At 37.4% G+C, this 26,122-nt stretch overlaps 1 protein-coding gene across 3 annotated transcripts in view; it reads left to right on the top strand.

Moving 5' to 3' along the window:
• The window catches only part of CCDC148 (coiled-coil domain containing 148), a 170,867-nt gene that overhangs the window by 61,542 nt on the left and 83,203 nt on the right, over positions 1–26,122 (top strand). For all 3 annotated transcript variants that reach the window (XM_090267587.1, XM_090267592.1, XM_090267584.1), the window contains one exon: positions 25,878–26,018. In XM_090267587.1, the coding sequence (XP_090123713.1) occupies positions 25,878–26,018 (141 nt within the window). The remainder of the gene's footprint in view (positions 1–25,877; positions 26,019–26,122) is intronic.

The raw sequence follows: 26,122 nt of genomic DNA, 5'->3' as shown, positions 1-26,122 counted from the left end.
GGAGCAAGATAGATCCTGACAAAACTATATTGATTCTATAATGTTATGCCATGTGTCTATTCAGGTATTCAGGTGCCTGAGACAAATGCATGACAGATAATAATGAAGTGATGGTATGGCATCTGAATCCTTTGAAACAGGCAGAAATCAGCATGACTTATTTCTGTAAAGGACCCAGAGTTACTGTAGCACAAGAAGACTGGAGAGAATGCAGGGCTGGTTAGCACCTCTAGAGTTTGCAGGCACCAGGTAATGGCTTTCAAAGAAAACCCCTGTAAGAGCTTCAGATTTAATGTATGCAAAGTTGAGATGGCAGATTCTCCCCTGAGGTCTAAGAAAGAGAAAATGCCCATCAGACATGAACTTGTTAGTACACCTTCTGTTAATCCCTATAAACATTTGGGGACATTTCACAGTGGGCTGAATTTCCATGGGAGGAGGTGAGTATGAGGAAGCAATAAAATTTGTATGCAAATGCTAATGTTAGTAGTTGTGCTGTTTTTCTATTTGACTTTAGTTCAAGAATACTTCATTCATCCCTGAACTATATCTCACATTCCATAAATAAGAAGTGTAGAAAGGAAGTATCAAAGCTTCCCCCATCAAGGAAACCAGCTTGTATTTAGTATCCATTTATTTGTCTCTAACTCTAGCACATGCTCTGCTTGTCCCTGAGATAGTTCCAAGGTGATTTGTAAGTCTGAAGTTGAGCTACAGCTCTTTGTTGCTTTCCCCAGAAATTCTCACTATAAATCATCTTATGAAGACCTGTTGGAATGCTGTATTTAAACCCATTAGGTAATTATAAGCTCAGACTACACTTGTAATTGGTCCTGATATTAACCAACCTAGTATCAGCCTAGACTTTTGGACTTGGATAGGAGGAAAGGGAATGGAAAAGAAGAATTTAAAAAAAAAAAAAAAAAAAAAGGATGAATTAATATACAACTCAATTTATTGTAGGGAGGCAAAATGGATAAAAGATACCTAAAATTTCCAACCTGAAATGTTTAGGGCAATAGAGAAAAAGAAGGTAGTTTACTTTGTGACAAAAATGACTAAGTTATTTTTTAAGGCATGTGGTTTATATGATAGCTATACTCCTAAATAAAAATAGTAAGCAGTCAACATTTCATCTGACATCAGTATAATAAAATAGATATATTGCAAGCTACTCATATACTGGTAAATTTATTATCTGAGAGATTTAGAAGAGTACACATAAAACCCCCAAACAGTTTATTAACTTAAAAAAATCTGCATCAGTAATTCCATTAGTTGGTGAAAGCGAAGGTGATGATGATTATACTAAAGCTGGATAGATCAATTTCATGAATACAAGATGATGTGAATGTTTGTGATCCTTGATTATTGTAAGTACTAAGCAATTATTTGTATAATTTGTATATTTTTACCTGGAATCACATCCAACTTAAATTGCTCATTTTTCCCAGGAACTTTTTCTCCCGCATTCATCTATGAAGCATATAAACTGGGAATGAAATTCAGGAATTTTCCTCTACCATAGGACACATTTGTGGCTTTTGTCCACAAATATGTTGGCTTTTACCTTTTATGAAAATACTGAGAGTGCTTTCTGCAATAGATAAGGAACCCCACACAAAGGTGCCTGTAGATATAGTCAACACATATAAGTAATGTATATGTGCCAGAAAGATCTGTGCCAAAGAGTTGAATTATACTTGTATTGTCCTCAAGAAAACTGAGAAATCTTTCCTTCTGAATAGACTTTCTCCTGCTTGCTAACAAAAGCTGCTTTTATATGGACAATAAGAGCATTGGTACTTGCTGTCAAAACGTCTACAAGATCTCAAACTTACCTATGAACTGTTCTCTATATGGCTGTTTCTTAGAGGTAACCTATGTCTGAGCCATTTGAGTGCAGCTTTAGTGGTCAGAGTTATCAGGAGCAAGGCTTTACTCCTCATATAAAATAAAGTCATTCTTTCCTTTTCTATTTGCTTCTAAATAACACAAGGGCTGCTTTCACTCACCTCCTTTTTCTAGACCTGGTGTGAAACCTTGCACAAAATAACACCCTCTTCCATAAGATACCACACCTATGCAAAGCACCTCAGTTATTTTTTATATTACTCCCAGGGAGCTCTGTCACAAAATATGCAAGTAAATTAACATAATGCAAATTTACAAATTACTTTAATAAAGAATAAAAGTTAAATATTAATGTTCAGCAAGTTGACATTAATAATTTGTTTTTAATAAATCTAAAATACTATCTTCACATATCTCCTTAAAATCCTAATTGAAGAAACATACTTAAGTATTGAAAACCCAACAGTTTAGGACTTCCGGCCAAGATGGAGGTGTAGACAGACATGCTGCGTCTCCCTCCACAACTAAGAAGGAATACAGCTACCTCAAAACTAGAAACAACCAGAAGTTCCAGAAAATCAAACTGCATGGAAGTCCAGCAAACAAATATGTAAAGAAAAAAATACTCATCCAGACAGGTTGGAGGGGCAGAGGATGTGATGTGGTAGCAGCAGCAGCAGGCTGGCAGAAAGCACAGTCACACGTTTTAAAAAGTCAGGAGGGACACCTGTTGAGCATTCCCAGCTCCTTACTGGACCTCACAGCTCATGGCCCCAGCACCAAGAAAAATCAAGCCTTTTTGCTTCTGACTGTGCAGACCAGTGGGGTTGGCGTGGAAGTAGAAACTGCCCGTCTCAGCAGAGTCCACTTGTTTAAAGTACCCCCACAGTCCTAGAATGTCCACAGACCCACCCACTCTGGGAACGATGGCCAGGGCAGCAGCTAGAGGGGCTCCAGTCAAGTGCAGCAATGGGAGAGGTGCCTGGAAAAGGGGCGAGTGCTGGGCAGGCAGCATTGTTCCCTCTCTGACTCCTCCCCCACATATAGCACCACAACGTGGTGAAACAGGTCGCCCTGTACTGATGAATCCCTAAGGCTAGGCCCCTTAAAACATAACAGGAGCAACAGCTATACCTGGGGCGCAGAGGTAAACAAACACAGGAGCCTGTCAGAATGAGGAGATGGAAAAGTATGGCCCAAAAGGGGGAACGGATCAAGGTTCCAATGGGAGAACTAAGTGACGAGGAGTTAGCCAATCTAACAGATGAGAAGATAGACAACCTAACAGACGCAGAATTCAAAACACTGGTGATAAAAGATGCTCACAGGCTTGACAGATATGCCTGAGTATGGCAAACGCATAAGAGAAGAAGTGAAGGCTATGCTAAGTGAAACAAAGGAAAATCCACACAAAACCAATAGTGAAGGGAAGGAAACCAGGGATCAAATCATAATTTGGAACATAAGGAAGAAAAAAAAAAAAAAGAAAAAAACAGTCCACCAGTGCAGAATGAGAAAGCAAGAATTGAAAAAAAATGAGAAAAACTTCCCATATTTTGCAAAGGAGTTGGACATACAGGTCCAGGAAGCACTGAGGGTCCTGGGCGAGCTGGACCCAGAGGGGACCACACCAGGACACATCATGATTGAGCTGCTAAAGGTGAAAGATAAAGACAGAATCCTGGGGACAGCGAGAGAGGGGTGGAGACTTGTGTACAGGGGGGTGCCTATAGGACTATCAGCTGATTTCTCAGAGGACACTTTGCAGGCAGGAAGGGACTGACAAGCAGTATTCAATGTGATGAAACGCAACTTGCAACCAAGATTACTCTATCCAGCAAAGCTATCTTTGTAATGGAAGGGCAGATGAAGTGTTTCCCAGATAAGGTAAAGTTAAAGGAGTTCATCATCACCAAGCCATTATTATATGAAATGTCAAAAGGACTTACTTAAGAAAAAGAAGATCAAAACTATGAACACTAAAATGACAACAAACTCACAACTATCAACAACTGAATATAAAAAATAAAAACAAAATCCAACTAAGCAAACCAGAATAGGAACAGAATCATGGGTATGGGGATCATTTGGAGAATTATCAGCTGGGAGTGGGAAGTGGGAGAAATGGGGAAATGATGCAGGGATTAAGAAGCATAATTGGTTGGTACGAAACATACAGAGGGATGTTAAGAATAATACAGGAAAGGGTGAATCCAAATAACTTATATGCACGACCCATGGACATGAACTAAGAGTGGTGGGATTGTTGGAGGGAAGGGGGGTACTGGGCAGAGGGGAGCAAAGGGAAAAAAATTGGAACTACTTTAACAATGCAATCAATAAAATATACTTAAAAAAAAAACAAAGATAAAAAATAAAAGCCCAACAGTTTAGTCATATATCTGCAGTCATATATCTCATACTTGAAGACATGCCTAAAAATCATACTCATCAAAGAGAAAAACCTGTTCCTGTGTCCCTTATAGAGAGTATCAGCAGAGGTTCTGCTTTGTTTTTTAATTTCCCTTTAATTTGGGGTAATTTCCAAAAGTGACTTAGCCTGAATTTCACTTAAAGCAAAGCCCAGGCTTGTGTGCAGGTAATTTATTTTGGAAAGTGGCTTCAAGGAAGAAAAGTTGGGGCTTTGAAAGAATCAAAAAGTCAGGATGGAGCGCCATTGCCAGGACCTCTTATTTTGTGGACCCTCACTGTGGACAACACAGTGTTCAATCTGTTCCCTGGGGATCCTGTGAGGAGCACTAGAGAATATATCTTATAAAAATATTCTTCCAAGGGATGGAACTATCCTTCCAAGGGGAGGAGTACGTATTACCCATTAGGGTATAAACTTTCTTGCACTTCTAGGTTTACACATGCTTTAAAATGAGAAGGTTTTTCCAAATATTTCACATGTGGTATGGGGACAGAGAAGCTGTGCGACAAGAGAGTGGTTGACATATTGTGCAAGAGAGGTCCTTGCTTTCAGGTCCTACTGGTGAGCAGCTGGCTGCCACAATAGCTGCAGTTAAAAGATTGGCCAAGGGAGTGTGAGAGGGGACACAGAGATGTCTGATACATTAGCTACTAAAGAGAAAAATGATTCCTGAGGGGTCAGGCAAGTTGAAACCACAATGAGATATTACTACACTTCTGTTGGAATGGCTTCAATCATTCCTCCCCACCCCCAAAAAGAAACTGTACAAAAATCTGACAATATTAAGTCCTGGTGAGGATGTGAAGCAACTGCAACTCTCTTAGATTGCTGATGGAAATGCAAAATGATATGGCCATTTTGGAAAAAATAGTTTGGAAGTTAAATATATACTTACGATATCACTCACCAATCTTCCTGGGTACTTATCCAAGTGAAATGAAAACTTATGTTTACACACACACACACCCTGCCACAAATGTTTATAGCAGCTCAGTTGTAATAGTCAAAACTGGAAACAACCCAAATGTCCTGCAACTAGTGAGTGGATAAACAATCTGTGGTCTGGTACATACATGCACAATGAAATACTTCTCAGCCATACAAAGGAATTGACTTGTGATATATGCAACAACATGGATGAATCTCAAGTGTATTATGCCAAGTGAAAGAAGCCAGACTCAAAAGACTATGTGCTGTATAATACCTTTTATTAAAAGTTCTGGAAAAAACAAAACTATAGGGTCAGAAAACAGGGCCAAAGCCACACTGCGTGATGAGTAAAGTACTACTAGCCAGCCAGGAGAAGAGGCAAAGTACTAGCATTTCTCAGTTAAAGCTGAAGTTATATTTCTATGAAAGCGAAGGTAAATCCTTTAAGACATCAGTGAAGATCTTTATTGTTTCCTGTTGTAATGCTTTGTTATAAACTGGGGAAAATTGCAGCCGCTTATTTTCTATTTAGCTCTAATATTATGTGTCCACTAAGAGGCTGGGAATAGATGTAAAAAGCCACATAAGTTCTTGCCCTAAAAGAGCTTCATTGTCTGACAGGGGAGCAGCTTTGAAAGAAATAATTTCAATTTACTCCAATTAATTCTATGATAAGTGTATATACTAGTTATGGCGGTGACACCAAGGACAAAATAAATGTCCTGTGGCTGGGTCCAGGAAGGGTTTACAGAGGAAAAGATGCTTGAGTTGAGTCTGGAAAAGTGAATAACAATTTGCTCTTAAAACATGAGGTGGGTAGGGGTAGCAGGGTATTCCAGAAGTAGGAAAGGCTAATCAAAGCCATAGGGGGCGGGGGTGCTGAAAGAGTATGGCATTCTTGAAGAATTGCATGTTTTGCAGGAAGGGTAAAGAAAGGAAAATTCTATTTTAGGAAATGGGTGACATGGGATGTGATGCTAAGAAGTTGGATTTTTATCTATAGATGAGAGTTTGAAAACTAATAATCTAAATATTAAATTAGGGCTTTATTTTTTTTTTAAGAATATGGGTATATTTTCAATAATAAAATTTTGGAAAATGTAAATACAAATCCAGACTTCCTGCTTCTTTTGAAAAGTTGGAACATCTGCTGACATAAGGCCTACGTTTCTATGTGGCAACAACTGGATTGAGGCAAAAGCAGCTGTCTCCCTCAGGTGTCTTTTAGGTGGAGCATGTGCCTGTCCACCTGAGTAAAGTCACAACCATCACCTGTTGTCTTATAGTCAGCCCCCTTTGCTCATTTTGACACTTGCCTGGCCCCAACTGATATTTGAATTTGTGCCTCTGCTGGAGACAGTGGGGAGCCATTGAAAGGCTTGAGGTAGTGAAGTACGTACTCTGATCAGATTTTTCATTATAAAAGGGTTAGTCAGGCATGATGGGGAGAATGGACTGACATGGGCTAAATCTGAAAGTGGGGAGCCCAGTTAGGAAATAATTCTCACCGTCTAGGAAAGAGATGATGGAAGTTTAATTGAACTTGGTAGCTTTGGGGCTGGAGGTGAGATAAAGGAATCTAGACATATTAAGGAGAACTTAGTGGCAGAATGTGAAGGCTAATAGAGAGAAAGGAGTCTAGAGTGGCTCTTGGCCTGGGGAGCTGGGTGATCTACAATGCCATCAACCTAGATGGTGAGTACAAGTTTTGAGGGAAGGATAGTGATTCTGTTGTTTCTCTTTTTAAAAAATATTTTGTTTCATGAATTTTTATACTTCAGGTATCTCAGCCTGGTTCTTCTTTTTAAAAATTTTTCTGTTATAGTTTACATTCAATATTATTTTGTATTAGTGTCAGATGTACAGCATAGTAGTTAGTTTTTAATGTGTTACTTTTAAAGGTCTGTGGGTTACCCAACAGGCAATTGGATATGTGGATCTGCTGCCATGGATTTGGGAGCTCTAAGCACATCCATAGTACTGGAGGCCCTACAGGTTGAGTGAAAAAGGAAAGAACCATAAAGGAAACCCTGGGAGCATCAGAGGGTACCTACAGGAGGTGGATACAGTTAGCCACTGAAGATGTGCGATTGGTGTTATTAATTCTGACATCTTACTGATTCTTTAAAATATGCCTTTATTTGATTATAAATTAGAGACATTTTCTTATTAATTTCACAGGATATGTCTTAATTTAAGTGCTAATGACAATAGTATTCAAGGATCCGAGGCCCTCTTTCTGTGATCCATAGAATGTACATGACATAGAGGAATTGCATGTGGAGAAACCTGAAATGCCATAACTCATCTGACCCTATGAAAAGACAGAGTACTAGTTTTAACTGTTAAAAATACACAGGTGCTTGCACATAATGATGTATATAATTATTGGTCAGTTACACTCTGTATGACAGAATATTCTTTTTCTAGCTGGGAGTAATTATCTGTAAGCAGGAAACTTGCAATAGAACATATACTTGAAATACTTAATTGAAATGTCTAAATCTCCTATTATAAGTGGCAAATTGATTCACACCATCTTGCTTTATATGTTCTGTTTAATTTGTTTTTAAGGAATAGGCCAGAGTTGTTTCCTTGGCTGAATAGTATAGAATTTTATGTAAGGGGTCATAGCTCTTCCTTTGAGAAACATATGCAGAGTAAGTAATTAGAAGATGGGAAATTGGAAGAATGTATAAATGTCATTTAAAAGTAAAACGTTAAATCTTGAACATAAAACAAATGAATTCAAAGTTGTGCACATTGTTCTAGTGTTATCTGCTCAGGACATGCATTCCAGAGGTTTACTAAGACTTTATGCAAAAGAATAAGATTTCCCATTTTCATGAACATATTGTATTATCAGTACAGCATCCTGCCTCTTTGTTAGTATCTATTTGGAAAAAAATTAACATGATGGGATTTATCCTCTTGAGAATGCTTAGGGAATTGATGTGTGTAACTTTCATCAGCAGTTTTTGAGGACAATCTGGGTGAGGACCCTGTGCATGGATATAATGGTGCCTTGATTTTATATTTTATCTTTCATCTTCCCCCTCACCTCTTTTTTCCTATTGCTTTTTTTAAAAAAAAGATATTGCTTTTTTTTTTGTATATGTTCTGACTGTTATTTCTGAAGAAAAGCATTCAGGTAATGTGCACATTTCAACCTGTACTTTATCTAGTTTAAAATATTTATTGCTGGATAACATCCCAAGTGAAGGGGGTTCTGTTGATGATAACGGAAATCTCTTTTATGATTTTTCCCAGTTAATCTCCTTGTGATCTCTGTTTGACTCCTTTTATTGGCTCCCTATATAGGTGAAATGTAATGACTGTGTGAGAAGATTAAAAGTACTGCCAAGTTCTTTAAATGATCTGTTGTTGAGTCTGTGCTATATCTAGAAAGGAGTTGGCTGATGGGAAAAATTTGTTTTCTCCTTGAAGGCTTCCTGTCTGGATCCTATGAGTTAGGAAATACATAAACTGTAATCACTTTTTATAACATTCTATAATCACTTTTCTTAATTTTTGTTCTCAGCAGTGGTCTCCGTTTCATAGCTCCAAAAGTGTTTTATTCTCATTAAAAAAACAAAACAAAACAAAAAAACTGTTCCAGTGGTTACTGATCCATGAGCATTTCTCTTGAGGTTCTGTTCATTAAAATAATAACTCCAAGGGAAATAGAGCTTTTAGGTGAATGGTTATGCTAATGTACACTTGTGAATTTAAGAATCGCTTACTAATGCTTATTTAATACACATGTCCCATTTTCTCTCTCTACATGTCCTACCACTCTAATTATAGGTAAGAATTCTAGATAATTCTCTCTGTAATCCATTTTATTTTCATTAATTGGACAGCTGTCTTGTTAGGCAAATGTGCTAGATATTTTATTTGTATTTCATTTTTAATCATAGCCCAAGTTAAGAAGGCTTTGAATTGCAAAATCAGAAGTGGAGTAATTTCTCGGATTAGAGACTATGGGAAATTCCTGCTACTGAAATTAAACTTAGGGCTCCACATAAGTTTGTCTTAACTTTTGTACAGAATGTTTGTAAGATTGCAGCTATATTTAATAATGAATTTTATAGAGAACCTTCTATGAGTTTAGCATTGTAGTGAATTTTATAAGTTACAAAAATTGCATAGGCAACCTCAGACTGCAAGAAATATACTCCAGTTGGAAAGTAGGATATGCATGTGAAACAATTAATAAGCAAAACCTTTTTTTTAATTGAAATATAATTGACATATAACATTATGTTTATTTTAGGTATATGACATGATTTGTGCAAATACGGCACAAAATGATTACCACGGTAAATTTAGTTAAAATCCATCACCACACATAATTATTTTTTCTTGTGATGAGAACTTTTAAGATTTACTCTCTTAGTAACTTTTAAGTATGCAATACAGTATTGTTAACTATAGTCGCCATGCTGTATATTACATCCCCAGGGCTTATAACTGGAAGTTTGTACCTTTTGACCCTCTTCACCCATTTCGCTCACCCTCATCCCTTCACTTCTAGCAACCACCAATCTCTTCTCTGTATGTTCCAGTTCATTTTTATATGGCTAAAAAATATTTCAGTGTATATATGACACATCTGTCCACTCATTTATTGATGGACACTTAGATTGTTTCCATGTCTTGACTACTGTGAATAGTGCTGCATTGAACATGGGTGTACAGATACTGCTTTAAGAAAGAGATTTTGTTTTCTTTGGAGATATACCCTGAAGTAGAATTGCTGGATCATATGGCAATTCAATTTTTAATTTTTGGAGGAAACTCCCTACCTACTGTTTTCCATAGTGGCTGTACCAATTTCCATTCCCACCAACAGTTCACAAGGGTTCCCTTTTCTCTACATCCTCCTCAGCACTTGTTATCTCTTATCTTTTTGATGATAGCCATCGTATCAGGTGTGAGATATCTCACTCTGGTTTTGATGTGCATTTCCCTAATGATTAGTGATGTTTAGCACCTTTTCATCTACCTGTTAGCCATTCATATGTCTTCTTTGGAAATAGTCTTTTCAGATTCTCTGTCCATTTTTAAATTGGATAATTTGCTTTTTCTCTATTGAGTTGTATGAGTTCTTTATACATTTTGGATATTAACCCCTTATCAGATATGTAATTTGCATTTTTTTTCCATTTGGTAGCTTGCCTTTTAATTTTGTTGATGGTTTCTTCTGCTGTGCAGAAGCTTTTTAGTTTGATGCAGTCCAACTTGTTTGTTTTTGCTTTTGTTTCCTGCACTTCTGTGTCAAATCCAAAATATCATCACCAAGATTGATGTCAAGGAGCTTACCTTCTATATTTTCTTCTAGGAATTTTATGGTTTTATAAACAAAAGCTCTTTATATAAGATAATAAAATGCTAAATATGTTTTAACACACATTGTTAAACATTTACTGTGTGTCAGGCACCGAGATAATTTCTATGGGAAATAAAAAAGAGAATAAGTCAATACCCTCTATCCACTGGAGGAAGATAACTATATGCATATAGAAGCCTAACCTTTCTCAACAACTTTATTCATAAAGTATATACCCTAAAGCAAGTCTTAATTTATTGTGAAATATTCTGTTTTCTTGCAGCCTAAAGCCTCCTTCTTTCTTATGAATAGTTCAAAGTTGAGTTTGGGTCCTACAAGCTGCGTGAAACCATGATGATTTTAGCTTATCATGTTGATAAAAGATCAGAGAGGATGAGAGAAGAGATGTACAGAAGGAAGTATAATGTGTATAAGAAATTGTTCAGCTTAAAATCTACTGAAATTATCGAATTTCAGAAGTGACATGCTAGGTGGCAGCCATCTGGACCCAAGATTTAGGGACTAAAGAGGTATATGATTGCTCATCTGAGTTTTAGACACTTATTTATCCATTCAAGAAATATTTATTGAACACTTGGAATGAGGCATCATTTCAGGAGCAGGGTTAGAACAGTGAATAATAAGGCCATGTCCCTGCTATCACAGAGCCTAAAGTCTAGTGAGAAACACAGACAAGAAAATAAGTCAATTGATTAGTAATATATATTTTTTCTAGTTTTAGTGAGGAATAGATGTATATCGCTCTATGTTTAAGGTATACAGCATGATGGCTTGATTTACATATATTGTGAGATGCAAACAATAGGTTAACGTCCATCATCTCATATAGATACAATAAAAAGAAAAAATTTTCCTTGTGATATGAACTCTTAAGGTAATATAATTTTATATAGTGAAATGAAAATAAAGATAAGTTAAAGGGTAGGGGTTGGTAACTATTTTAGACACTATTCATGGATAAAAATCAGAGATGGGAGAGACAAATGTTGGGTGAAATCATTAGGCAGGGGCCCCAAATGCCCTTAAAGGAGAGATGAGCAGGAGGGAAGACTTTCCAGGCAAAGGCTCAGGACAGAGATAAATATGGGTGTGTAGAAATGGAGAGGAGAGAAAGAGGCAGAACAGGAAGAGGAAGGGCTAGCCTGTTTGTTTTGGGGTATAATAAGGAATAAGGTCATATGTGTAGGGTAAAGTCCAAATACTCTAACACCTTAAAAGATTGAGTCCTCTTTGTGATCAAGATGGTGTTCAGATAAATAAATAGCCATAAAAGCCACTTGAAATGATGGCTATTGCAAAGTCACAACTGACAGAATCTTGAGAAGGGGAGCAAAAATATCTTAAAATTATTTTCATAGACAAATGTGTGCAGAATGGGTTGAATCAAAGTGACACTGAATTCAGGAAATTCAGCTGAAAAGCAATTGCAACAATTTAGGAATATGGTTAACATTTCTGTAGCATTTATGCTTTCTTATCTTACTTATTTATCTATTCAGAGATATTTGTTGAGCATCTGTTAGCTGTCAGGTGGTATGTAAGGCACTGGAGATACAATGGTGAGCCAACCAATTATGGTCCCTGTCCTTGTGGAGATCACAGCCCAGTGAGGAAACTGACACTGAATGTCTAATTTCAAAATATGATAGTTACCTTGAAAGAATGGTTAATGATGTTATGGGAAGCAACTGGAGGCTTTACCTCGTGTAGGCTGGGTGGGTAAGACTTCTTTGACAGACACTGGAGTTAAAATGTAGAACTGAATAAGTATTGATTAGGAAAAAGGGGAGCGGTGCAAAGAGGAGTAGAAGAGCATTCCAACCTAAGAAAATAACTTGTACCACATTCGTGTAGATTCTGTTCAGGCATCTGATGTAAGATGGCCAGTGCTCCTGGAGCACAGTGGGTGAGTCTGCTCTTGGGATGGGGTTTTGAGTTGGGCTGCAGGCATGGAGAGATCAACCTTGGAGGTCTGTAGTTGGGAGTTGAGACTTCACCCCAAGTGTAGTGGAAGTTGTTGAAAATATAGGCAGTGAGATGAGGATGTGGGCAGGGGATGAAACAAAAGTGAATTCAGGGTGCATCCTTGTAGGGTGAATGGGTCCAAGAGATAGAGATACAGTCAATAGGACTTGGTGTGGATTATATATGATGTGTCAGAAACAGGCAGTATTAGGATGGTTCCTGAATTTCTGGCTTTTGCAAATTAATGGTGTTTGAAAAGCAACCCTGTATGGTGCATGTCATTATTATCCCATTTTACATTAATCTGAAGTTCTACGTAGTTAAACAATGTACCTGAGGGAGTACCATTAATAAGTCTGAAGGCAGGACTCAAGCTCTGTTTTATGATTTCAGATCCCAGGTTCTCTCTTCTATGCCATGCTTCTGACTTGACTGCAGAAGGAATACCTATGGCTTAATGATGAAAAGACAATAGCTTGGTCTTTGTTTCACAGAGCCATGGAACTTTATCATTGGAAATGATTAGAGAGAACTTCCTACTGTATTTTTCAAGTTTCTTTGACTGTGACCTACAGTGAGAAATGTATTTTGTATCAAAATGAACACATGCACACACAATTTCTCAAAAAACATTCTTAAAAATGCATTACTATAGCCCTGATCTGTGCAGCTCAGTTGGTTGGGTGTTGTCCTGCAAAGCAAGGAGTTGCCTGTTCAAGTCCAGTCAGGGCACCAGCCTGAGCTGTGGTTTCAGTCCCTGGTTGGGGTGTGTGAGAGAGGCAGCTGATCAAGATTTCTCTCCCTCTCTTTCTCCCTCCCTTTCCCTTTCTCTAAAAATAATTTAAAAACAAACACATTTCTAAAATGATGAGATGCACTCTGATATTTTCTCCTTTATTTTCTTCTGTAAAAACTACTAGTTCCCATCCATAAGATTGGTTCCATTATCCACTAATGAAGTGTGACACTCTGTTTAAAAAACTGATCTAGTTCTATACATTTTTCAAAGAAGATTTGAGGACCAGAAATGTGAAGTGATTTCCCTAGATCTCATAGTCAGCAGGCAAATGATTTCCTGTTAGCCCCATTTTTCTGACTCTATAATTTGGCTTTGTTAGCTTTATAAATAAAATTGTAGGTTTCTAAGTTTTGTCCCTTAGGAAAAAATATATGTTGATAGTTTTCTGCTTCTTGACATTTAGTTTGTTTCTTTCCTTACAAGTTTTATTTTTCACTAAGGTTAAGACTCTCTAGGACCCAATTAAATGTGACTTTGCAAGATTTTATTTGAAAAGAAAAGGACATGAAACTGTCAAGATAATAGTGCATAATCTTGAAGATTCGGAGAAAGACTAATAAAAAGCCACAGAATGTGGAAAGTAGTTTTCCAAGAGAGGTGATAAAAAATACGTGTATGAAGTCACCCAAGAAACCAAAGGATGTTGTGAAACCAAGAGGAGAAACCAAATTTTTCTATTAAGCAAAAATGCCAAAGAGAGAACAGAAAGCTTTAATAACATATAAAAATTCACAGGAACTGCATTTCATGATTGAAGTTTAAACATAAAAGGAACACATAAAATTTTAAAAAGGCATAGTTAAGTAATATTGGAGAATAGTGGGAAGTTGGGAAAGAATTTAATGGACCTATCTGACTGTTAAAGATTTAATAAACTGAAAATTTGAAGTTTACTCAGCTGAACTGAATTCAGAAGCTTATAGGAAAATGCAGGGAGGAGACAGAATGGGACTTGCTTGCCACTTCATTGTGCGTGTCCTCCAACATTGCTAGAAAGCTGAATTAGCTCTTGAAATTCCTGACTAGGTTTCCTCGATAATTTCCCTGTCAGTCAGAGGTGGAACACTGGAAGCACAGAAATAACTAGAACTAGGGAAAGCAAGGATCCAGAGTTCTGTGGTGGCAGAGTCAGAAAATGGGTAGCATTTCGTTTGGGGAGGGTACATTTTTATTTTTTCCTGATGGAAAGTCCAGCAGGAAGAAGGGGAAATACTGTCAACCTAGCTTCCAAGCATGGCCCCAGAGCCTTATTTGTACATCCACCAACAAGTGTTTTTAGAACACTTACAAAGTGCCAGATGCCTTGCAATGCTCTGGACAGAGACTGTGAGTAAGACAAACTTGGTCTCTGAGCTTAAGAAGTTTGTAGCCAAGTGGGAGGTACAAGCAAATGCAAATGGTTGGATGCAGGCTGTAATAGATGAGAGGGCCAAGCTTCCAGGGAGGAGAGAAGAGACACCTGTCCTGGACATGGTGAATTAGGTAAGGCTTCCTGAAGCAAATGGTATCTCAGCTTAAACTTTAGTAAGATAAATAGAAGTTGGCCAGATAAAGTGTGAAGAAGATAGCATGCTTGTTTCAAGGATTACATCACACTGTGCGTTTAAGGCCTTGATAAAGCACAGGCTGTCACACAAGAAACCTTTATAAATGGTGGTTTTAAATATTTTATTATTGTCGGTTATAGGCACTGGTCAGATGGTACTTTTCCAATATGAAACAACACACATGATATAATGTTTCCATAAATATGGCAGATAGAATTCAATATTAATATTTAATTGCCTATTATAATTTAACATATCTGTAAAATACAGTAGTCCCTCTCTATATCAAAGTTCACTTATTGCGGCCTCACTGTATCGTGGGATTTTTAAAAATATATTTAATTACTTATCGCGGATTTTTCGCTATATCACGGGATTTTGCGGTACTGTATACGTATGTTGTTTAAGTTGTTACATAGGTTTAAGTGTAGAATATGTTTAAGAACATTAGTGTTTATAAAAGTATGGAAAAGGTTAATAAGGGAGTGGGAAAGGATAATAAGGGACTGTGAATGGTTTATAAGTGTGTGGGAAGGGTATGTAAAGCCTTAAAATATATATAAACACTAAAAAAAAAGTGAGGTTCCTACTTCGTGGATTTTCACCTATCATGGGGGGGGGTGTCTAGAATGTAACACCCACAATAAGTGAGGGAATATTGTACTGATGTTTCTCATTACAATTCATTTTGCTTGCAGAAGAAAACTTCAGAGCATGTCATATATTGTGATTTCTCCATATAAGAAAAATATAAAATAGGATCAGAATAATAGAACTTAAAAATATAGGGGAAAAAGGTGAAGGGGGGTATAGTCAATATAGTGATAAGTTTGCACAATGACAGATGATTCCTAGAATTCATGCGGTAATCACATTGTAAGGTATATAAATGTCAAGTCACTGTATTGCACACCTGAAACTAACATAATATTGTATACAAACTATACTTAAACTAAAACAATATTTTGAAAGAAACTGTAGAAGTTAACTGATCCAGTTCTCTCCATTAATACATTAGAAAACTGTACAAAGTAACAATGTTGTTGGTTAGTGGAAGAAATAAGACAAAAAAAGCAGGTGTACTGACTAATTCAATACAGTAGTCTCCACTTATCCTAGGTTTCGCTTTCCCGAGTTTCAGTTATCCATGGTCAAATGTGATCCAAAAATATTAAGTGGAAAAATTCCAGAAATAAACAATTTATGTTTTAAATTGTGCACTATTCTTAGTAATGTGATGAAATCTTACTCTGTCCAGCTTCATCTGCCTGGGACTTGAATCATCCCTTTGTCCATCGTATCCATGCTGTATGACAAGTACAATAAGATATTTTGAGAGAGATACCACATTCACATAACTTCTTTACAGTATATTGTTATAATTGTTCTATTTTATTATTAGCTATTGTTACTACTCTTACTGTCCCTAATTTATAAATTAAACTTTATCATAGATATGTACATATAAGAAAAAACATAGTACACATAGGACTTGATACTACCTGGAGTTTCAGGCATCCTCTGTGTGTCTTGGGATGTATCCCCCACAGGTAAAGGGGAACCACTATACCACATTACCACTTATGATAGAATTTTTTCAAAGCTCTCAATTTTGATGTAAAATTCTGTTAATATTGTTACTTTGATGTTAATTTTCATTATTACCTTTGAAGTTTTTATAGGTTTTATTATTTGTTTTTCTAGTATTTTATTCACTCTGAAAATATGTATGTTTCAATTTCATTTGAATCATTTTACTTTTACATTAAGAGCAAGAATATATGTGATGCTGACTTCCGGCCAAGATGGAGGCTTAGACGGACACGCTAGGTCTCCCTCTACAACTATAGTGGAATACAACTACTTCAAAACAAAGGATAACTAGAAATTCCAGAAAATAAAGCTACACGGAAGCCCAACATATGAAGTTATAAACCAGCGGTGCCATTTGGGCAGGTAAGAGTTAAAGAAGGCAAAGCTGCTTGCGGAGCGGCGGGGTGGGGCGGCGAAAAATCCTGGAGGCAATCAAGCCCCTGGCGTGCGCGACTCCAATCAAGCCCCTGGCCTGCGCGACTCCTGCGCGACTCCTGCGCGACTCCGGCGCTGGGGAGCAGCCGCAGCATCGCCTTGAACAGTGAGGCCCAGGGGGGCGGGAGGACGGATCCCGGTCTCCTAGCTGAATAACTGTGTGAATCCATCTTGGACCCCCGCCCCCACAGAAAGCACCACAGGGCTGCGAAATAGGTCGCGCGCCTGCCGGTCGCTGATTTGTGACGCGTACGCAGGCACTGCCCCCTGCTCCCGACAGCCAGCCCAGGAAAACAAAATGCGTCTGTCAAAATGAGGCAGGCAACTTTAGAAATACCGGTAACACAACTCACCAGACAGCAGATAGAGAACCTGACAGATGAACAGATAAGAAACCTGTCAGAGGCTCAGTTCTGGGCCATTGTTATCAGGTGGCTTACAGAATTCACAAAAGAGCAGGAAAAAGATATGAAAGAAGCGAAAAACTTTCATAACAAAAGGAACAAAACCACATATGAGACAGATGGTGAGGAATCCAGAGTCCATTTCAACAAACTGGAATATGGAGAAGAAACTAGCAGTCAACCAATGCAGCGAGAGGAAATGGCAAGCAACAATGAGAGGATCAGAAACCTCTGGGACAGCTATAAAAGGCCCAACATAAGAATCATTGGTTTGCCAGAGAATGAGGAAGATGAACTAGAACTTGAAAAATTGAGTGAAAATATAATAAAGGAGAACTTCCCAGACTTGGGGAAGGGAATAGACTTGCAGGTCCAAGAAGCAAGGAGAGTTCCCAAGAGACTGGACCCAGCGAGAACCACTCCAAGACACATTATAATCAAAATGTCAAAAATTAAAGATAAAGAGAGAATCTTAAAAGCAGCAAGAGAGAAGAAAAGAATTATGTACAAAGGGGTCCCAATTAGACTATCAGCTGACTTCTCAAGGGAAACCCTACAGACAAGAAGGAACTGGCAAGAAATATTCAAAGTAATGAAAATCCAAAACCTACAACCACGAATACTCTATCCAGCGAAATTGTCATTCAGAATAGAAGGACAGAGAAAGTGTTTCCAGGACAAAATAAAACTGAAAGAGTTCATTAGATCCAAACCACTGTTATATGAGAAGTTAAAGGGACTGGTTTAAAAAACAGAAGCTAGGGAGATGAAACAAAGGCAAACGAAACAGGCAACGAGAGTGGAAAAGGAACTGTGGGTAAGGGAAATATAGTGGGGGGAGGTCAACAGGGAGGGGGAGTGGGGAGAGGGAGGGAGATGATATAGGAATTGGAGATCATGGTAGGAGGGAATGGAATAGATGGAGAGAGGTTGGGAGGAACTGTAAGCACAACTAATGGACATAATCTAAAAGGGGGGGACAACTGGAGGGAGGGGGCCACCGGGTGGAGGGGAGCAGAGGGAAGGGAAGGTGGCACAAATGTAATATTTTAATCAATAAAACACATTAAATCTTAAAAAAAAAAAAAAAAAAAAAAAGAATATATGTGATGCTGCTAACCATTTTTATTTTAAGCCCTTAATTTATTAGTTGCAATAGATGAACATATTTTAAACTTTATTTATTCTTTGTTAGGTTAAGGTTTCATTCAAAGCCTGTACCTCTGGCAGAAATATTAACATATTAACTAAAGACCTGGAAAATTATCCTGTAGCTCATAATCTAAATAATGCTTTTCAAAAGATATGCTATATTGATTATGCTGTTACAGTTGTCCCAATTTCTTTTCCCTTTGTTCACCTCCACCCAGTGACCCCCCCTCCCTTCAGTTATTCCCCTCCTTAGTCCATGCCCATTGGTTGTCCATATAGTTTTTCTCAACACCTTCCTGTCTACTCCACTTCCTCCTACTGTGCTTCTGAATTCCTGTACCATCTCCCTCCCTTTCCCCCTTTCCCCCTCCCTGCTGACCTCCCCCCATAATGTTCCCCATACCTATAATTCTTTTCCCACTCTTGTTGCCTACTTAGTTTGCCTCTGTTTCGATTCCCTAGCTTCTGTTGTTGGTTGTTGTGATACAGTTTTCATTTTAATGTTCATAGTTTTGATCCTCTTTCTCCTAAACAAGTCCCTTTAACATTTCATATAACAGTGGTTTGGATTTGATGAACTCCTTCAGTTTTACTTTGTCCTGGAAGCACTTTCTCGGCTCTTCTATTCTGAATGACAGCTTCACTGGAGAGAGTAATCATGATTATAGGTTTCTGCTTTTCATTACTTTGAATATTTCTTGCGAGTCCCTTCTTGCCTATAGAGTTTCTTTTGAGAAATCAGCTGATAGTCTTATTGGGGGTCTCTTTGTATGTAATTCTCTTCTTATCTCTTGCTACTCCCAAGATTCTCTCTTTATCCCAAATTTTTGACATTTTGATTATAATGTGTTTTGGTGTGGTTCTCCCTGGGTCCAGTTTTTTGGAACTCTCTGTGCTTCCTGGACCTGTAAGTTTATTTCCTTCCCCAAGTCAGGGAAGTTCTGCTTCATTATTTTTTCACATAATCTTTCAATTTCTAGTTCTTCTTCTTCACCTTCTGGCAACCCTATGATTCAGATTTTGGCCTGCTTATAGCTATCCTATAGGTTTCTAAGCTTCTCCTCATTTTCCTCACTTTTTGTTTTTTCTCTTTCTGCACTGGTTGACTGTTCCTTCCTTATGTTCCAATTTGTTGATTTGATCCCTGGTTTTCTTTCCCTCACCACTAGTTTCGTATGTGTCTTTGTTCATTTCAGCAGGACTAGCCTTCATTCCTTCCTTGTCTTGTTTAAGATCTGCTGTTAGGTCTGTAGGTATTTTTATAACCAAAGCTCTGAACTGTGCCTCAGAAAGATCTCCTATCTGCTGTCTCATTAGATTAGATATTTGCTGTCTGGTCAACCGAGTCACCAGGATCTCTATCATGATCTGAGCCATTCTGACAGTTTTGTGTTTACCTTTGCTTCCTGGGCGGGGCTGTCACACCTCCTACACTATAGGGGGTGGAGCCCCGTGCTCTCGTTACAACTGGGTGACCCTTCTCACCATGCTGTGGTGTTTTCTGTGGGAGTGGGGGACCAAGATGGATTCCTGCCATTCACTCTCTACTGAGAGACTGGTAGCCTCCTCCTCCATCCCCACCACTTCCAGGCCTCACGGTCCAAGGCAATGGGAGTCTGCCTTCCCCGGCATTGGAATCGCAAGCTGACAGGTCTGGTCTGCAGCCAGGGGTGCTCCCCAGGTGCTTCTCACCTCCCCTTAAATATGGGTGTCTGTGCTTACCACCGTCCCGCCGCTATCATCGCTACTGCCTCCACCAGCACAGCTTGACCTCTCTGCCATGGCTTCACCCCTCATACTCATCCAGACGAGCACCACTTCTTTATAACTTCATACGTTGGACTTCCATTTATTTTCTGGAACTTCTGGTTATATCTGGTTTTGCGGTAGTTGTATTCCTTCTTAGTTGTGGAGGGAGATGAAGCGTGTCAGTCTAGGCCTCCATCTTGGCTGGAAGTCTCCTGTGTGTGTTTGCCTCTGTAAATAATGCTTTCTTTATAATGCACTCCTGACTGCCACTGTGGTAATGTAATTTTGTGCTTTATTATTGTTACACAGTTATGTTCACATGCTCTGTTTAAAGCTATATAATTAGCAAATGCTTTAAGATAAAGCCACTAAATTGTTCTTCTAGGTTATTCTTCCTTTTTGCTCACTGTTGGCTCAGAAGTCTTCTGTGCTTTAGCTTATTGCACTAATATTGATTTCTTTGCCCACCTGCCAGCTTTCTTATTCTTGGACATCTCAAAAATGCCACAACTGATTGTCATTCTCTCCATGTAGGAGCTATCCAAATCCCCTGGCTGCCTCTGTGGGCATCTATTGGATAAGGATTTTTCAGTGGCACCCTCTCCCCTCTAGAATCTTGACCGTGTACCCATTGTGCACTCTGAAAAGCTCCAGTTACCTTGCTGCCTGGATACCAATCACTGCGGAACCTGTTTCTCATCAAAATTTCACAACTCTAGTTACTTGAGATATAATGCCACCTTCAACAACCTTTTCTCCTTTACTTTTCACATTTTGGGGGTAAGGTCAGGGTATGGTTATAATTACAGGTGATATTGTGAATTATTGATTTTAGTCAAACCTCTAAGGGTCTCTGATCATTCTCCTGATTCCAGTATTTAGTTTCTAAAGGCTGATGCTGACTTGCCTGAGAGTCCTCCCACACCCATGGCATTTCATTTATAACTTGACAGCTACAACCCATTGGCTTTGGTTGCTGAACTTGCATTTGTTTCACTTATGGTATGTGTGTCTATTTTAAAAAACAACCATAATCTTATCTTCTCTGGAGAACAGGAGAAACATCATTTAGACTTACAAATGATAGGAAAGGGTAAATTGGTGGATTAACTTGGTTATCCGAATTTTATTGGTCTGGTGATTTTCTTGGTATACAGTAGTCCCTCTCTATATCACGGTTCACTTATTGCAGCCTCACTGTATTGCGGGGTTTTTAAAAATATTATATTTAATTATTTATCGCAGATTTTTTGCTATATCGTGGGATTTGGCAGTACTGTATATGTATGTTATTAAAGTCACGTAGGTTTAAGAGTGTAGAATATGTTTAAGAACATAAGTAGTGTTTATAAAAGTGTGGAAAAGGTTAATAAGGGAGTGGGAAAGGTTAATAAGGGACTGGGAATGGTTTATAAGTGGGTGGGAAGGATTTATAAAGCCTTAAAATATATATAAATACTAAAATAAATGTAAGGTTCCTATTTCGTGGATTTTCACCTATCACGGAGGGGTCTAGAACATAATACCCATGATAAGTGAGGGAATACTTTACTTGCCTTTGGAAACAGAAATCTTTTATGGTTACAGATATTTATTTATACATTGGCTTCTTTGAATTATATGATGTCACTTATGCAAATGCCATTTAATTGTAATTTCCATAAGTTAGTCTTAAATCAAAAGGTGACTAGTTCCAAAGCCCAAACTTCTTTCTATTGAAATTTATGGAAATAGTCTCAGTACTCAGAAAGGCTGAATGTGTGCTATTTTTCTTTTCATTGGTTCACTGTATTGCAAATCTTCCTTCCTACTGTCTCAGAACTTTGAGTCTACAGTATTCGATTATACAAATCTCTTTGGACATACATTATATTTTATGTTTTTTTAAAAAACAAAAATTTTAATGTGAAAACATTTAAACATATACAAAAATCTATCATCACTTAACTTTAACAATTATCATCAACTCATTAGTCAAATTTGTTTTATCTATACCTTTACCTACTCTTGCATGCCCATAGGATAATTAATAGTGAGCAAATCCCCAGACATACCATTTTATCTCTTAGTGTTTTAGTATATATCCCTAAAGTGAAAAGTACTCTTTTAAAAAGCATAGCCTTACTATAATCAAACATAAAAACTTTAACAATATTTTCTTAATAGCATCAACTAATCAATATTGAAATCTCAGTTGTTTTATAATTTCTTTTTACATTTGGTTTATTTAAATCAGAATCCAAATATGATCCACATATTGCATTTGGTCAATATGTTTTTTTTTTAATTCCCTTTAATCCATAGTTCTCTTTATTTTTTTCTTGTGCTTTGTTAAAGTCCTTTAAAGTATTCAAATTTCAATTTTGCCGATTGCGTTCCCATATTTTTATTTAATATATTTCTCCAGTGGCTGAATTTCCTGTATCCTGATCATTATGTCTAGAGATTTGATTATATTCATTTTTATTTCTTTGGCAAGAATATTGTACACTTCCATCAAGAGGCCCAATGTCTGCTTATCTCTCTGTGATGCTATATCATGCAGTGTGTTCAACTGTTGCCAGTTTGATCCATTTATTACAAAGTTTCCCATTGGCTGTTAATGTGGTGTTTTTAGTAGCCATTGATGACCATAAATGAGGATGCATTATATGATTAGGTGTTTCAAAATGATATATTCTAACAGTATCATTTCTTCTTCATTTATAGATTTCATTTAAAATATTTCTTTTGGTAAACAAATAACAGGTAATTATTGAGCACATACGTTGTGCTAGCACTCTGCTAAAGAGTATAAAGGGGAGACAAAATACATATGTATCATGAACAGTGTTTTAAAAAAGAATAGAAACATTATGCTTAAAACAAGTGAAGAGCAGTTATGGTGTGGTAGAAGGATTAAGAAAAAGAGAGATGAGCATGGTTAGAGAATGTGCCATGGAAGACATGGAACATGTGCTGGGCCAAGAAGCATTTTATGGTATACGGATAAACTGAGGGCATTCAGGTGGGGGAATAGTTTGGACTATGCTATGAGGCTAAGAGCAATAAGGAAAGGTGTAGGCAAAAACTTTTCTAGAGATGACACATTAGCTAGGTTAAAGTGGGACATTTGTTGGGAGTGAGGAAGCTGAATTATCCAGGTCCTGGTTGGAGAAATTAACATCACCTCATGAACTTTTTGGTATAGTTCTAAATGCATTTGGCAGATAGACTGAGTGGACAAGGGAATTACAGCGAAGTGGCCTATGGAAATTCAGTAGTTTAGAACTTGATTTGTCATAAGTAAAAGCACTTCTGAGCTTAAGAAATACATGACTGCTTAAGTCAGATGTAAAATGTCAAGAATTAGTCGTGTTGATGGGTGTACATAGTAATAAAAAATTATAAACTACAAAGATACTTATGATTCCACAGAACAAACCAGGATGTTTGAAAGAAGAGGCAGGTGCACAGGGCTTGGTGTGAAGCTTTAGCAAAGTTAGAGATGTTGAGTTTAATTTGGATTAATTGTATTTTTGGGTGCTCATACAAATAACAAAGGCTTTTAGTTTTGTTAGAATGGGATTGCAGACAAAAAGACAGATTTGATATTGTACATTTTAGAGTCACATACACAGAAGTGATAGGTTAACTCATAGGAGAGGATGTGCCCATCAAATAATGGACATACAGAGTCTGAGGTCATAGAGAGCAGAGCCGCGGGTGTTGGGTGGGCATAGGAAGCAGGAAGAAGAAGAGCAGGGGAGTATCCATTGTGGAGAGAAAGAGAAGAACAATGTATGGTGTAGGAAGGAAAGAGCTTTAAACATGAAGAGATGATTAACAGGGTTAAGTACCACCATGAGGTTCAAGAAGCAGAGACTGAGGACTACTCTTCAGGTGTTCATGAAGGATATTACTAGCAACACTTGACAGGACAATTGATTTTGATATAGAATGTTACAGATGGAATATGGCATGGAGTTCCAAAGAAGAAGGTAAATATCATGGCCATATGGTAGCCAATGGGAAAACCTAGGTGTATTTGAAAACCTTGAGTCTGAATTTTCTTGGTTATTTTGATATATGGGGCAAATCTATTTTTTGAAAACAAACTTTGAATAGTTATAAGTGCAAAAAAAAGTGCTTGACTATTTAGTCACTTTAATTAATAATATTTTAGGACATTTTATTTATTCAATTTTTATTTTAAGTATTACCATAATGAGTCATGCTTACTCTATCAAATACATAGTATAAGGTGTTAAATTGGGAATACTAGTTTCTTCCTTTACTTAAAAGAATTCTGTACATCTCTCCATCTCCCTTCTTTCTGCTTCCTTGGCCACATGTGTACTTGTAACATGTATTTGTTTTTATTGTGTTGGTTTCATTGGTTTATTGCTTACAAAGACAATACACGTTTATTGTAAAAATATCATTTGGCACAGAAAAGCTTAATGAATAAATATTTAGCCCTGGGCAGTGTGGCTCAGTTGGTTGGTGCATCATCCTGTAAACCAAAAAGGTTTTTGGTTCAATTCCCTGTCAAGACACATGCCTAGTTTGTGGATTCAGTCCCTGGTTAGGGTGCGTGAGAGGAGGCAGTTGATATTTCTCTCTCACATCAATGGTTCTTTCTCTCTCTCCCTTCCTTTTTCTCTAAAAGCAATGAAAAATTGTCCTTGGGTAAGGATTAAAAAAAAGAAAAAAATTTTAAAAATCCATGAAATGATGCTACTCAGAGATAGCCAATATATTATTTTGGTAAGCCTTCTGAATCTCTTTCTATGTGTACATACACATAGATGATATTCATTTTAATGAGTTCATACTGCAAATCTGGTTTTGCACCTGCTTTTTGCATCTAATAATATATTGTAGATATTTTCTATGTCAGTGAATATAGATAAAAAGCATCCTTTTTCAATGACAATTTAAGCTGTCTCCTATTTCCAGACACTGAGACTCTTCCCAATTTTTGTGTTTAAGCAGCACTGTGGTGACATTGCTGTGTGTACATTTTTTGTGCACCAGTCTTATTGTCTTCTGAATAACTTCCTGAAAGTGGGATATCAGTCAAAGGCTATACATCTTTTTATATTGTGATACATATTTACATATTGTCCGATAAGTGCTGTACCAGTTATACTTCTACCAATAACACCTATCAGTACCCAAAAAGTTATTTTAAATGTCTTAAATTTTTTTTATCCCTATCTGGGCTCATTTTCCTTACTTATAAAATAAGGAGGATGAAATAATCAGTGGTTGTTAAACTTTTTAAGATTTTAGGATGATTTGAGAATTTTTAAAAAGTGTTGAACAGAAATGAGAACTGTTGTTTCAGAAAAAATACCTGTGCAAAAACACAGAAACTTTCATATACTATTTTTGAGAATTCACAGATTCTTTGAAGCCAATTTACAAAGTCTTTAGGATTTCACTCCATGAATCCAAGTGAAGACTCTCTGAATGAGGTGATTTTAAAGTTGGTTTCTCCTTTTAACATTAAAGCACACAGATGTCTTACACACATATCACACTCATGTGCACACAGGATTTTAATGTGTATTCGGAAAAACTTTGACATCTGCTTGTTACAGAACCTGGTTTCATTGTGATCAGTAAAATCACTTGAATATCTATAGTTATTGAACTGAATTCCTATTTATTTCAGGTTCTTCAATGGAGAGCCCAGCAGGAAGAGGTAGCAAGACTAGAAATGGAAATTTTTGCCAGAAGAAGAGAAAAGGAAGAGGAGAAAGAGAAACTGTGGAAGAGGAAGGAATTGTTACAAAGAGAAGAGAAGAAAAAAAAAGTATAAAATTCATTGTTGCCGTAAACGTGTGAATGAATGTTTAGTTGCCTGATGTGGCTTTGGTTGGTCTTGGTGTCTGGTATGGAATTTTCATAGGCAGTTCT

Source organism: Furipterus horrens, unplaced genomic scaffold (assembly GCF_987537825.1).
Source record: "Furipterus horrens unplaced genomic scaffold, mFurHor1.1.pri manual_scaffold_1, whole genome shotgun sequence".
NCBI classification, from domain to species: Eukaryota; Metazoa; Chordata; class Mammalia; order Chiroptera; family Furipteridae; genus Furipterus; species Furipterus horrens.
Note: the sequence above shows the minus strand (reverse complement) of the source record. Positions and strands in the feature narration are given on the sequence as shown.